Here is a 14,784-nt window from a genome sequence, read left to right on the forward strand (position 1 = left end):
AAATACTGAACTCCCAGGAAAATTCAAAACAGAAAGTCTATTTTAGTGAATTTCTTAATATTTTCAGATTCTATGAAGTTCAAAACGACCATTTAATTCTGAAATCATTTAATAATGTGAACATTCCGTTTGGTATTTTCAACGTTCGCCCAGCAGCTATACTGATGCTGTGGATGGGTGTATTATATTTTAATGTGGATACCCACCAATCTCAGCTCATTCGTTAACAGTTTGACGTTAATTGCAACGGTTTACGTAACTGTGCGTTTGTAATTCAGTACATTATAAAAACAAAGAAACTTCTAATACTAGTATTTTAATTTTAAACAACGGGTAGCAACAGTTGGCACAATCACAGATCCGCTTTATTATTTTCAAGTACAAGTTATAAATTTTTGAATATAATGCTAAATAAGATAACTTGTAAAATCCAGTTTCTGTTTGTGTATATAAAAAGAATAATAATATCTAAAGATCGTTTGGAAAACCTTTTCCTTTCTCGTATTGCAGGATTATCGTCTCTGCAAAACAAATAAAATATATCATAAGAACATGACCTCTTTCATCATTTAACATTTTATAACAATTGAATATGCATTTTTGCGCCTGTCCCAAGTCAGGAGCCTTTGGCCTTAGTTAGATTTTTAAATTTCAGTTCATATGTTCTTGGTTTAAATGTGACTTCACTAGTACACAATTGTTTTAGGGACCAGCTGATTATCATCCCCGATTGCGGGTTTTTATCGGTGCGTTGAAGATCCATTGGAGGCCTCCGGCTATTTTCTGCTCTTTGGTTAGGTTGTTGTTTCGTTGACATGTTTCCCATGTTCATTTTCAATTTTATATACAGACAATGAATATGTAGATACTGATACATTATTGTCACTTATTTAACATAATAGATAATAAAGTAACAAAGCTACTATTTGAAATATAAACATATTAATAAATACTAGTACACGACATAATTGATTGCTTGTCTGCAAGACATAAAAAGCTTGTTCAATACATTTAATTAAGAATATCAACTTTTAGTCCATTGTCAGAAAAGATTGTGTTGGGATGTTTGGTTTTTTTTTGTTTTGTTTTGCATTTCCAGTTTTAGACTAAAAGTTCATAAGCAATTGCGTGCTGACAACACCAACGCAAACAAATAAACAAAAATAAAGACATAAGATACATTACTCACCTTCACTTCTTCACAATTGTTCGGACCACAAACTTCTATAATGGTAGCATTGGCGAGAGCCTTTGATTGGTAAAACTTGACTACTTCATTACCTAACAACAGATAGACATTAATTACTCGAGTTGGTTGACCGTTACGGAAAAACCGTTTCACAAATGATATCGGATATGTTCCTTACGTCGTAACTTCAATCCCCTTCCCTTTTATGAATGTGACCTACTGAATTATACTATTTACCGGATTTGTTATTACATAATCAACACGACGGGTGCCATATGTGGAGCAGGATCTGCTTACCCTTCCGGAGCACCTGAGATCACCCCTAGTTTTTGGGGGGATTCGTGTTGTTTATTCTTTAGTTTTCTATGTTGTGTCATGTGTACTATTGTTTGTCTGTTGGTCTTATTTATTTTTAGCCATGGCGTTGTCAGTTTGTTTTAGATTTATCAGTTTGAACGTCCCTTTGGTATCTTTCGTTCCTCTTTTACTAAATGTTTCACAATTGTTCGGACCACATACTTCTATAATAGTAGCATTGGCAAGAGTTTTCGATTGGTAAAACTTAACTACTTCATTACCTTTATACATATATATAGCAGTTACTAAATGGTTTAAGTTTACAACTGATCTAGTGTATACGTATATTTATTCCGTGGTTAATGCTATTTTCTGTCGCTATAGGTCATTCCAACTTTTGAATCTGCTTTTTGTTAAAGATGGACATATCAGTAATTAAAGTCTTCTCTTTGTTTATTCAGACAAAGAATACATGTTTATATTCTAAATATTAAAGAGGTGAGTAAATTATAAACGTTTGAATCTGTCGATACTTAATGTTAAACCAACCAGGAGTTCGCTTGTCAAAAAGAGTTGTAGTGTTCTATGGTAATATAACTTACTTGGCTCATAATACTCCCTCAATTTGACCCATACAGGTTTATGACGAGCAACCAGTGCAACTCTCCTTATGTCGACTTCAATACACATTTGCTTTGACAAAATCTGTAGAAAAAAGACAAACAATAATGAGACCAAACAGTGTAATAATGTTAATAAAATATCGACTAAAATTGATTTACAAAACTGTCGATCGTATTTTATTGAAAGTGGTGATATATACAAAGCCACTGATTTGTGCCACCCGGTAAAGAATGTCAATATACAACTAGGTTGAAAAAAATGAACTACCTGTGACTTAATATATGCTGAGAAGATGTAATACAAATATGGGACGGAAAATAAGAATATGGAGAATAATCTAAGGATTTACTGTATCGTTTTCAGTTTAAAGGAGACTATTGCGTAATAGAGATGCAAAAATATGGTGTATGGTGAATTCTCTACTTTTTTTATATTTTTTAATTTCCTGAACGATGTGACACAAGTACTTCTAATCACTAGTGACATATCTGTTCTAATCTAATGATTGGTCAAAATTCATTTATGACGTTAAGTTTTCTTGATTTCTTCTGACTTTCCTTTTCCAACGTACTGAAATAAGTTGACCATGCTTCATGACGTTACATAAAAATACACAACTTTCTGTAAATGTTTGGAAAGGAAGGATAAAAAAAACATAAGGGAAACAGTTTGCACGAATTTAACTCGTGTATTCCAATATTGTACCACGCTTAAATTTAAATTTTAATTATTATTAATATATTATATGCTTGTCTTGCGCTTAAAATATTAAAAGTTAACTGTCTCAAGAGTTGAAATATCGTGACACAATTGGACTGAAAACTATATTTATTATCTAGGTGGCTACATAATATATAGTTAACCACCATCGAATGTATAAGTTTTAAAACGCACACATTAGAAACTTCAAAATGTAGTTGTGATACAATTGAGTGGTGTTCAGAAGATGTGTTAAGTTGTACGTATTGGTTGTTTGGTATTTGTACTCTTTTAATTAAAAGACAATGAAAGAAACATAGCATGACTAAATCATTACCGCATCAAAATATAAATTTATTTGACGGAAAGCCTTCTCCACTTTTTTGTACTGTCCTCCTGTATTGGTAGTATCGACTGAGTCTAAGTCAGCTTCCATTCCAGATGGTAAAGATATTTCTAGTATTCCCATTGTACTCTGTCCCCCTCTTAACCAACTGTAATATGAGGAATAGGTATAACATATAAACATTATGTTCAACTTTTTTAATGAACGTAACACATCAAATATAAGAGGAGAACTACAACAGTAACACAACACTAAAATGTAAGACGCACAGAAAAAAACTATAATATAACAATGGCCATTTTCCTGACTTGGTACAGGACATTTTAAGAAAAATAATTGTAGGTTGAACCTGGTTGTATGGCTAGCCAAAACTTTCGCCTTTATGGCAATGTTATTTATAATATTAACATGACAACATTACATGACTGGACGAGAAACACACAAATAATAGTTACAAAAAGGCACCAGGTTTATAATTTAATACGCCATACGCGCGTTTCGTCTACACAATACAAAGTTCAAAAGTCAAAACAAGTACAAAATTGAAGAGCATTGAGGACAAAAAAAATCACAAAGTTGTGCCTAGTACGGCTATGGTTTTTTGCCTGTGATAAGAACAATTTTTGCAAACAGTCAACTTAAAAAAAATGACTATATAATAAATATATATGATAACACCGACATGGTGACTAACTATAGAATACATTAAACAAATTAAACCAGCACATAAAAAGTCACAAGTGAGTTAGCCAAACAGATCGACGAACAAAGTGACGTCACATTTGGATTTCTAAAAAAATTCTAAACAGATAGGATAGAATTAGGATATAATTCAAGATTAGTTTGTATACTGATATAACATTTATTAATTACAATGAAAATTACAATACTTATTAATATAAATTTGGGTAGTAATTATATAATTAATTGTATTATCTAGCTATGTCGGTGTTTCTGAAACCAAATATATCGTATAGATTTAGTTGACCAAACAAAAAAAAGACTGGGTGAGTAATTATCTTTCCCATAAAACAGGAATACAACAGAAAAAAAAAGATTTACAACTACAAACGATAAGACATTTAACAAAATCCGATGAAAAAAACAAATATAACATCAAAGTACCGTGCCACGAATTATAGCAATGCGAATTCACACTCAGTAAAACAATCACGGGAATAAGTCACATTCGGTAAAAAGTAAAATCACAAAAATACTGAACTTAGAGGAAGATCAATTGGGAAAGTCCATAATCACATGGCAAAATCAAATAACAAAATGCTTCAAAAACGGATGGACAAAAACTGTCCTATTCCTGACTTGGTACAGGCATTTTCAAACGTAGAAAATGGTGGATTAAACCTGGTTCTTTAGCGCTAACCCTCTCACTTTAATGACAGTCTCATCAATTTCCGATATTTTTACACTGATGCGTTAAATAAACAGACACAATAAATATAATAGTCAAAATATGGGTACATCAGTCATCATCGTTTAACAATATTAAAAGGACCAATTTAACAGAACACAAAAACATCTACTATCTTCGAACACATTTATTGAGTGTCTGACGTCAGAAAATTTTATACGTCACATAAATTTGTCGTTCAATGTGCGTACAAACAATTTTAAAATTTTCATGGGAATGTTAGCATACAGGGTTAAAAAATCAAAAGTATGTAAGAATAAATTTAATATTTTGACCGAGATTTAAACTAGTCCAAAAGTTATATATAGAATTTATAAGAATCCAAAAATAGTTAATACCACTACGCGATTGAATGATTTTGACGTTTGTGGTTCAACGTATATTGTAATTCATTATAGAAATATATCATAATGACATATAATAGAACAATATCATACTGACGGGATCTTTTAAAGTACAGAGTCACGTTATAAGAACAAAAGAAATACAAAAAGTCGTAAATACAAGACAAACCACAAAAAAATGAAAGCCAATGCAAACACATTGACGAGATGTATAAGTACCGAGCCACGTGAAACGGATATCACATGAAACCATTCAACAGTCAAAGTAATATTAATAATAGAACAAAGACAAATGAACGAACTATAAAACACGTTGTTAAGATGATAAACAACATCAGTACGAAGAATCTATACATCAAGACCATCGTGTATTATTTGAGAAGTTGAGAATATTTATCAACAAGGTCTTGGTACCTTCCGATGAACTTTAATTGAAAGATCAGACGACGTAATGACACACCACAATCTAACACGTGGTAAAAATGTCCTTACTTAGATTGGACAAAGACACATCGAATGGATCAATCATTGTTTGATAATGTACGTAAATTTACGGAGTGTCATTTTTAACCTGTCCTCCTCACAACTTTATTGGATCAGTTACTGCATTAGGAGCACACTAATGGAGGGTATGTTACTGCTGTTGAGATCGTCCCGTTTATCATAGATTTTCGTGCGAAGTCGTCCATCTGTGTCAATATTGTCTGTATATAAGGTCAAAGTATCAAACCAAACAGTCCTTCTAGTATCAGTAGTAGCCTTAATTTCAAGTTCACTGGGATACATGAGATGTAAGGTTTGGCTGAAATATGTGTTATTCAATGATATGACATCATCAATTATCGGATATTAAATGGGATTTGGAGAGTTGTCTCATTGGTACTCATACCACATCTTCTTATCTATACGTTATTAACTTGGTGTTTCTGCACTGACCCTGGTATTCAGTGGCAATTAACTCAGCTAGCTTACCGATATAAACCAAAGTCAATCCAATCCAATCTTGTTTTTAGTCTCTTGAAGCAGCTTGTATTAATTTACTTGGATCAGGCTTATATTCATTTATCTGTATCATTGTGTATTTACTTACCTGAAGCAAACTCTGAGTCTGAATCCTTTAGTTGAGTCATTGAGGACTGTTGTTGTCAGAGCGAATGCTGGCTCTCGTAAGTCGTTGTTCACATTGAAATAAACTGCAACCTGAATGTGATATGTATATATTTTGTTAAATAAATAAAATTAAATTACAAAATGCTCCTAAAGTCCTTTGATTTTCTTCATTTTTCTCCAACTGGTTCCGCAGCTTTGTGATAATCATGGATGAAAACTTTAAACATTTCTACATCTTATTGTATTTATTTTATAAAAATGACTCGTGAAGTCACTAGGTAATTATTTTTGAAAATATCGATTTTAGTTGAAATAAAAGGACACTTTTTTCCTATCATGCAATAAAAATACAGAAACAGGACATGTTGTTACTTGGTAATATATATTTTTTTTTAAATATTGATTTTAGTTGAAATGATAGGACAGTATCGTGAAAGCATTCATATACATGGTCTTAAAAGTATATTGAGAATGTTATTACAAATGTGTGTTATAGGGGACATTGCGATGTGGATATTAGGCAAATAAGGAAGTCTACAATGTCGGCCTATATAAAAAAAAAAGTCAGCTGGAAAAATACAGCAAAATCGTGTAATTCTTTTTTTGCTTATAATTTTGGACGATTTAAAAAAAAAACGGATATTACATGAATCCGATACTATTAAAATATATGATAAACAGAATACTACATGGCAAAATCCGTATCGCATGATGTATAACCACTCGACCAATAACAGCCCTCGGGACCTGCGGCCCTAGTGGCTTATATTGGTTTCTCGTGGTGATACAGCATGCGATCATTTTTGCCATGTAATATTCTATATATAAATGTGTAAATCCAATAACTATTCGGTAGTGATACTTCTTTCTATACACCTTATTTTAAAATTTTGTAATTTGACACGCAATGTTTTATATATTTCAAAGATTATCGTGGTTTTAAATGTAAATTATTTACTTAATGTTGATGGAAGCAATGTAAAGTCAGATCATTTAAGAAATGTCAAGTCAGATCATGTAAGCAATAGCATGTTTTTTTTATGTAATTAGATGTTGTATTACCTCCATTTAAGTCATATCAGAATTTTTTTAAGTAATAAAATGTTGTATTACCTCCATTAGACACAGTCCTCTTCCATTAGCATTCACCGATACACTTCGTACTGTATTTGGAATCTTAATGACAAAAACACAAACGTTGATAAAATATCAAATATAAGTGATACGTAATGATAAATATTGTGGTATTTTGAATTCATATATATAAAATGTCTTGCTGATTCAAAATTAAGTTGTTGTCGTCGATATATATGTTGTGGAATGAATGATTCATATTTTGAAAACTAAACGGATTATATCTGTGTGTTTTTTTGCAACCAAAGAAACATCTCGAAATTGTATTTGGTGAAAATGATGAAGAATTGGCATTTGTCGAATACCAACATGAATATAGAGCTGAACTCAATGAGATAATATACAAAATCAAAATTGAAAACTAAACAAACAACAAGACCGAAACAAACAGACCAAATAGGTTATCAAAATACATAACAGTAATTTGAATATACAAGATATAACATAAGATAAAACGAAAGAAGACACTAAACGTCGGCTTTGAATCATTACCATATGTTTTTTTCAACAATAGCCTAATGTTTACGATTGATAGGCGTGAACAAGCGTATATGTAATATGTGAACCACTAAATTGAGTTATGTATCATTGTGTATAGAAGAGTTTAATTGAATATGACCAAAAGATCTGTGAGCACCATCAATAGTTCATAAATCTTTGAAACTTATGGAGCAGGATCTGCTTATCCTTCCGGAGCACATGAGATCACCCCCTCCCAGTTGTTGGTTGGGTTCGTGTTGCTTAGTCTTTTGTTTTCTATGTTATGTTCGTTGTACTATTATTTGTCTGTTTGTTTGGTTTTTTTTAGCCATGGCGTTTTCAATTTATTCTCGGTCACTCTGGTAACTTTCGTCCCTCTTTTACAGAATATTTCTGGTTGTTATTATTAATTGTAAGGGTGGGATTAAAAGGACCCAGTGACATGCCAACTATGTCAGACAGATGGATTTTTGATTTTATCATGGTCAACATCTTTACTTTTTAAAAGATGATTTTTCAATCGTGTAACAGTCGAGACATCAACAGCAGGATATACTTATTTCTGTTCATCATTTTAATACCATCTTTGTTGAGAATATTGCTTTCTTAACGTTTATCTTCTATTTGTAGTACAAGGGTATTCTTGTTGTTATTTTAAACTTACATCTTCTATTTATAGTACCAGGGAATTCCCGGTGTTTTTTTTTAACTTACATCTTCTATTTGTAGTACCAGAGCATTCCTGTTGTTAACATCAAACGTTTTTCCTTGAGACCACGTGTCACCAACAGTATTTACACTCATTTGAAAATTAGGTACGTAAATCTTTTCTCCTAACCCTGACAGTGCTTGAATTGCTATCACAGTGTCCTAAATGAATCATGTTTATATTTTATCAGTTCATAGAAATAAAATGAATTTTAAATACATGATGTTGCTTTTCCAATGTCGATTTTTCATTTAGAACTGTGAGAAAGAATTTCATTAATAGTACTTTTAAGAATTTAATGCAATAGATGATTTTTAACCAACGGCTGTCGTTTGCCAACGTTATGTTTGACTAATAAAAGTAAACATTCATCAAAATAGCCAACGGTTAACGGTTAAAGTTTAGTAAAAGAAACACTCAAAAGTAATTAAATTTAATTTTGAATGTGTAATCAATCTTGCAAACAGGAGTAAGTTTTATTCAAATATCTGTTAAGATAATTCTATAATAAATAAAAGCACTTAGTTCCTGATTGGTGTAAGTAATTGAAATACTGTAACACAAGACTGTCAACACTGAGGTTGTTGGTTTGAATTTCGCACGTAGCATGCGTTCTAGACACCAAATTAACAGACTTCCATTGTGGGTTTTCTTTACGAACGACAATGGTTTTGTATTCCCCATACATAAAAAATGCCACGAAATAACACCAAATAAAAATGACTTTAAACACAAATCAATCAACTGAAATGCATATGTCCCAGACCATATGAGTAGTTGGACCATATGCGTATGGTCATGACCATATGCGTATACTAATATGGTATTTGGATCATATAGGTATTTTTTTCAAATATATTACAACAAACTTTTAATAAAGAAGACAATGAAGGTTACATAAAAATGTAATAATTTTATAATTCAAAGGCTAAAAAAAAACTTTATATTACTGCAAAAGATAGTTTTCATCGCTAATTGCATTTCTGCATATAGGCTAAGGATGACATTTTCTTCCACACGGTACTAGAGCTTTTTTTTTTTTGCATTTGCACGTCTTGGTTGTACACATGCAATCCTTTTCATTTAAACCATTTGCTTGCGAGTGAACAGTTAGCCTTCTCAGCACGTGCAGTCATACCGATGTCTTTCATCATTCCAATGTGTCTACGTTTTTTAAAAAAGAAACTCTGGACCTTACGCGTAAGGTCGGACCACATGAGTATATACCCATATGGTCATGACCATACGCGTATGATCCACATATTCATATGGTCCGGAACATGTACATGAAACCAAAGTCGGTTTTTAAAAATGAATACCATGCCCAATCATGAATTATGTTTCGCGAATTACATTTTAGTAATTATAGTATTGAAAGAAATCTAATTGTTCTATGAAAGGTTATAGTTTCTACATAAAGGTACATCAACTTCTTTTGAACTTTAAATAATAATTGTCTCATTGGTTATAATACCACATCTCCTTATCTTTATAAAGCAAAGTCTGTACTAAAGGTGTCATACCTGTGTAGAAATGAACCCCCCTCGTGGGTTTCTCTGTCTACCTAACCATTTCATTATCCGAATGCCGTTGTCTGTATCGTCCTTCAGATTGTATCCTAACAGTATATAAGAGGTCATTTCGACATCTATAGCTCTAACTTTAGTTTGGGGTGGTCTCCAGGTTTTCCAAGGTTGCAGTTTGTCTGCTTCAGTTTCAGGTAAATTCCAGTATTTTTCACCGCCTTAAAAGGTTAAACAATGTTTTTTTTAAATAATATCATATCAAATTATCATCATTTGATTCTGAGATAATAAGGTTGTTTCAGTTGTTTTGTTCTTTTTAACTTCTAGCATTATTTGAAGAACACATTTGAATAAAAACAACTTTTATAACTTCATAACTAGATGACAGAAATCTATAGAAACCTGCCCAGATTTATTCTCGTTCTGCTTTGCAAGAAACATAACAGTCAAATGGCTAAATCCAAAACGATACCAAACAGCGCTAATTGAAAACACAATTAACAAATAGTTGGGTCAAATACAAATTACTTTACAATATCGTGTGGTAGAAAACCAACTTCTTATGATTAGATATTCGATAAACATTTCATTTTTAAAGATAACCGTTTCAATGATATTTTTCAGTTGTCCCAGTTTAAGACTGGTGACATCTTCGAATCGGCAGTTGTGTATTTCTAACAACAGCAAAACAAATGAATAATTGCAATACATACCATTGACTTTTGCCTTTTTCTCAAGTTCTGCTAAGATTGCACCTGCTATCGGATGTTTGGCCAACGATAAGGCATAGAATGCTATAGCAAGTTCATATAGATTAGCAATGGATGCAGGTGCACCGTTTGCCACAAATTTAACTGCTTTATTTATAGATTCAGTTACACTCTTCTGTACCTGGAACAAGATATATATTAATTATGTGTTGGTAATGTGTTCCTCTTTATCTTAATTTTAAAAACAGGCATACTGCATTTTACATTATCAAAGTTAAACAATTAATAATGTTCTAAACGCTAAGCTTTATATGTACTATAACCTATTTCTTACATGACTTTATTATAAACGTTCTGTTTGGACTTCATTTAGACTTGATTTTGTTTTTGTTTAGGTCTGCTGTCTGACGATTTGAATGCTTGTTTATACTTTAAAAATTATATAAGTTTTTTTTCTATTTAAATTTGAAAATCCCCCCCCCCCCTTCCGGTGGATGCATGTAGTGTAAAACTAGTTTAAACAGGACAGTTACATCAAATCACAATACCTATCTTATGTTTTACTTACCTCCTTGGATACTAGATTAATATCTCGGGCTTCAAGAAGTGCTATGAGGACAAATGCAGTCAGACTTCTTTTACTAGACACTGATCCTCCCTGAAAAACAGGGGACAACCAGTGTAAACTGTGTAACTTACAGTTAAATGTGATACCATAAACAATTACATGTAAATCAATGACACTATAGTATATAATTCGGATTTCTAGATGGTATTACAAGGCTGCTATTTTGTATTTATCTGTTAAAGTGCAATAGTTATCAAAGGTACCAGGATTATAATTTAGTACGCCAGACGCGCGTTTCGTCTACATAAGACTCATCAGTGACGCTCATATCGAAATATTTATAAAGTCAAACAAGTAGAAAGTTGAAGAGCATTGAGAATCCAAAATTCCAAAAAGTTGTGCAAAATTCAATCTTACATGTGTATTAGACATTTTAAAACAAAATACTAATAGTAATTAACGTTTTTAGACAAATAAATAGAAAAGAAGTTTCTGATGAAAGCAAACTCGATAAATCATTTCGGACGAATCACCTCTTCAACTTTTTCAGTTCTTATGTCAGTTCTTGGCTTTCAAATATTTGGGCTTTGGAACTCCTGGTGAAGGTGAATCAATAAAAGCGTATCGGTTATAAACCATGTCAATGAAAGATTAGTACTGAAAATTATAAATATAAATGGTAGCAACACATGGTATTGTACCTGCATTTCCTTGTGAAGAACAATTCCTGGTTCATTAAAGGCCCCAGATGTTTCTTGTTGCTTTATTATCCATTGAACAGCCTTTGTTATGACGTTGATATCAATATAGGTAAAACTTACAGCTTGTGAAAAAGATTTGATCACAAAAGCAGTCAACCTATGAAATCGAAAGTTTGTTTTATGCTTAAACATTAAATAATATTATTGATTAAATAAGATGTGGAATGATTTCCGACCAAAAATTTTTCCATTTTTCATACAATATGTGTTATTCCTGAGCGTCAACTTTTAATATCATTTGTTTTCAATGCCACTGAATTACATCTTTGTATTGTCTTTCAGCTTCGTTTATTTTTAAACCACCTCGTTTGTCTCATATAAGCGTGCTAGTCTTGAATAAGATAAGTCATTGCTTTTAAAAACAGATCGTGTCAAACCGAATTGGGTTTTACTGTTCTCTGCTAAGCAGGCATCATTATGAGTAACAGGAAAAAATTGACAGCTCCTAATCTGACTAAAAATACACCCGTTTCCATACGTAACATACTCCACTGGTATTTCAAAATTGAAAACACACGCGACGACTCATTACTAGTGAACTGCTGACAATGCATAAACTCATTCTAATAGTAGTTCTGAAATGTGACAAAACGATTGTTTTACGAACAGACGGATGAACGGATCGACGTATGGCTTGACGTACATGTGTTTTTTTTTATTTAAAGAAATCCCCTTTTGTTAGGATAGTTATATACTATAACATTTTAACTTGGACGGTGTTTTTCCATCAGTGTGCCAATCAGGGTTCGTATTTACATCATACTTATGTATATATATTGATTAACATCATTATCATCATTCCGTCATTGTTGTTGCCTCTATTGTGTTTCTGCACTATACTAGTTGTATATAGTAAGTAGTATACGATGGTTTCAGTGCTTTCAAAATATATCTTCAGGCATAATATTGAATAAAACTTACCACGTAGTTCCACTTTTATCGTTATTTCCAAAAGCGCTGAAAGATCCATTATCATGAACATATGACAGTTCTCTTTGGTAACCTTTTTAAGAGAACAATGTTGATACAGTGCATATATCATTTGTTTAAGAGGTCGTGTATGAAAAGTGCAACTTGTGTATAGCTAATACAAATCAGCATAACATGAGGTGAGGATTGTACAATTATTGCTTTAGTAATGTTAATAAGAAGACAAGTTATGATACCAATAAAACAACGTAACATCGCTCAAACATTAACGTGTTTTCGCTTTTCATACACAAGAAGAAAATCGAACGTACATTTAATTTGCAAAAACGTTTTGACCTATAGAACATACAAACACTTGCTTTTTGTTGTGGCATAAATAGCTTGAACATTCGTTCTGAGTTTATCTCGATCGATGTTTATTCATAATTTTTTTATATTATAAACTATATCGCAACGCATTAAAATATTAAAGTAAAACAACAATAGCTTATCGTTTTACTTTCAAGCACTAATTCAACATACGTTTAATTGATTATGAATGTAAATAAAGAAGAAGTGTCTGATTCAACAGGCGCAAGAGGCGTAAATCCTCCACCCCTTTATGAAGAATGACGGACCAATGTTAATCATACGCCGCAAATAAAACGTGCTGTTATTTTGCCCCATTTAGTCTGATAATGCTTGTAAGTTTGATATTCTAGCTCTATCGATTTATTTGTATTACCTCCCTCTAAAATGCTCTCTACTCTATTCCGTACATCATTTGTAAGTCTGTTTGTTGTTTTCAGGTATGAGCTGACGTAAACATTTGGAGCGAATCTGATCATGTTCTGTTCACCACAACCGTATGAAATCTGAAGGAGATCCTCTAGTCCGGCTAGTGTTGCTCCTAACAGGTCACCTGTGAAAAATATGTTACACGTAATAATATGTTACACGTATGGAGAATTGATTTTTTATTCGTTTTATTTCTTGGGACTAAACAGTTGCCAAGGTTGGAATATGACAGTTGTTATTCATTCGTTTGATATGTTTGAGCTTTTGATTTTTCCATTTGATTAGGGAAGTTTTCAATTTTCCTCGAAGGTTATTATATTTTTTTGTAATTTAACTTTTTTTGTAGGCAATATCTTATTGTGTGTTATTCTGAAATATCTCCTTCTAAGTCATGTTTTATCTTAATTATATTTTACGTTTAACTATGTATTTAGTACGTTATAACCGCAATGAAACCTTTTTTATTTATTCTGCCTCACTTAAGCACATGCCAGTATTTTTTGTTAGTTTTTATTGAATTAAAGAATGACTTGTTAAGAATACCTCAAATCTGTTTTTGAAACTATGTTATAGAATTAAGATACTGGTGTCTAAATAAATATACGTAGTTCAATATAATTAAAGTTGATACTCACCAATAACTTGAATTTTTATAAATTCTGAATCTTCAACTAGATTTGGCGGGAAAGACAACGAAATTGTCTCTCTGACCCGTCCTCCTTGTCGGAGGTCAATAAGTAATGGAACGTTGTAATTTTGTTTGATACCTTCGGCCTACAATTTTCAATAACATATATTTAATGTTAGGCTTAATTTTATATTTACCTGATTTACTGTGGTTGTAACCGATAATGTTTTACTTCACGGAAAGATGTTCGTTATCAGATTTAAAGAAAAGTTTATAGTCAATTCAAAAATAAATTCCAAATGTTCATTGACTAAAAATACATCGTCATGTTCTATTTAAATATAAAGATCGAAAGAAATGTCAAATAAAACAAAATTTTCGTCTTTAATAAAATTAACGGTACCAATTTTCTTGCACCAGATGCGCATTTCGACAAAACATGCCTCTTCAGTGATGCTCGTGGCCAAAATATTTGAAATTCAAAGCTTATATAAAAGATGAAGAGCTATAATCCAAAAGGTCC

At 31.9% G+C, this 14,784-nt stretch overlaps 1 protein-coding gene across 3 annotated transcripts in view; it reads right to left on the bottom strand.

The window, feature by feature from the left end:
• Nucleotides 1-300: 300 nt before the first annotated feature.
• The window catches only part of LOC139518111 (CD109 antigen-like), a 50,672-nt gene continuing 36,188 nt past the window's right edge, over nt 301-14,784 (bottom strand). For 2 of the 3 annotated variants that reach the window (XM_071309779.1, XM_071309778.1), the window contains exons 24-36: nt 14,269-14,407; nt 13,581-13,757; nt 12,848-12,929; nt 11,867-12,023; nt 11,166-11,255; nt 10,601-10,778; nt 9,885-10,105; nt 8,367-8,522; nt 7,152-7,214; nt 6,019-6,128; nt 3,147-3,303; nt 2,089-2,191; nt 1,577-1,767 (exon numbers count right to left, since the gene is read on the bottom strand). In XM_071309779.1, the coding sequence (XP_071165880.1) occupies nt 1,592-1,767; nt 2,089-2,191; nt 3,147-3,303; nt 6,019-6,128; nt 7,152-7,214; nt 8,367-8,522; nt 9,885-10,105; nt 10,601-10,778; nt 11,166-11,255; nt 11,867-12,023; nt 12,848-12,929; nt 13,581-13,757; nt 14,269-14,407 (1,809 nt within the window). In that variant the 3' untranslated portion in view covers nt 1,577-1,591. Of the gene's footprint in view, nt 522-1,189; nt 1,282-1,576; nt 1,768-2,088; nt 2,192-3,146; nt 3,304-6,018; nt 6,129-7,151; nt 7,215-8,366; nt 8,523-9,884; nt 10,106-10,600; nt 10,779-11,165; nt 11,256-11,866; nt 12,024-12,847; nt 12,930-13,580; nt 13,758-14,268; nt 14,408-14,784 lie in introns of those variants that run through there. The other variant, XM_071309780.1, reaches the window with a different exon arrangement.

This window comes from Mytilus edulis, chromosome 3, assembly GCF_963676685.1.
Source record: "Mytilus edulis chromosome 3, xbMytEdul2.2, whole genome shotgun sequence".
Taxonomy (NCBI): Eukaryota; Metazoa; Mollusca; class Bivalvia; order Mytilida; family Mytilidae; genus Mytilus; species Mytilus edulis.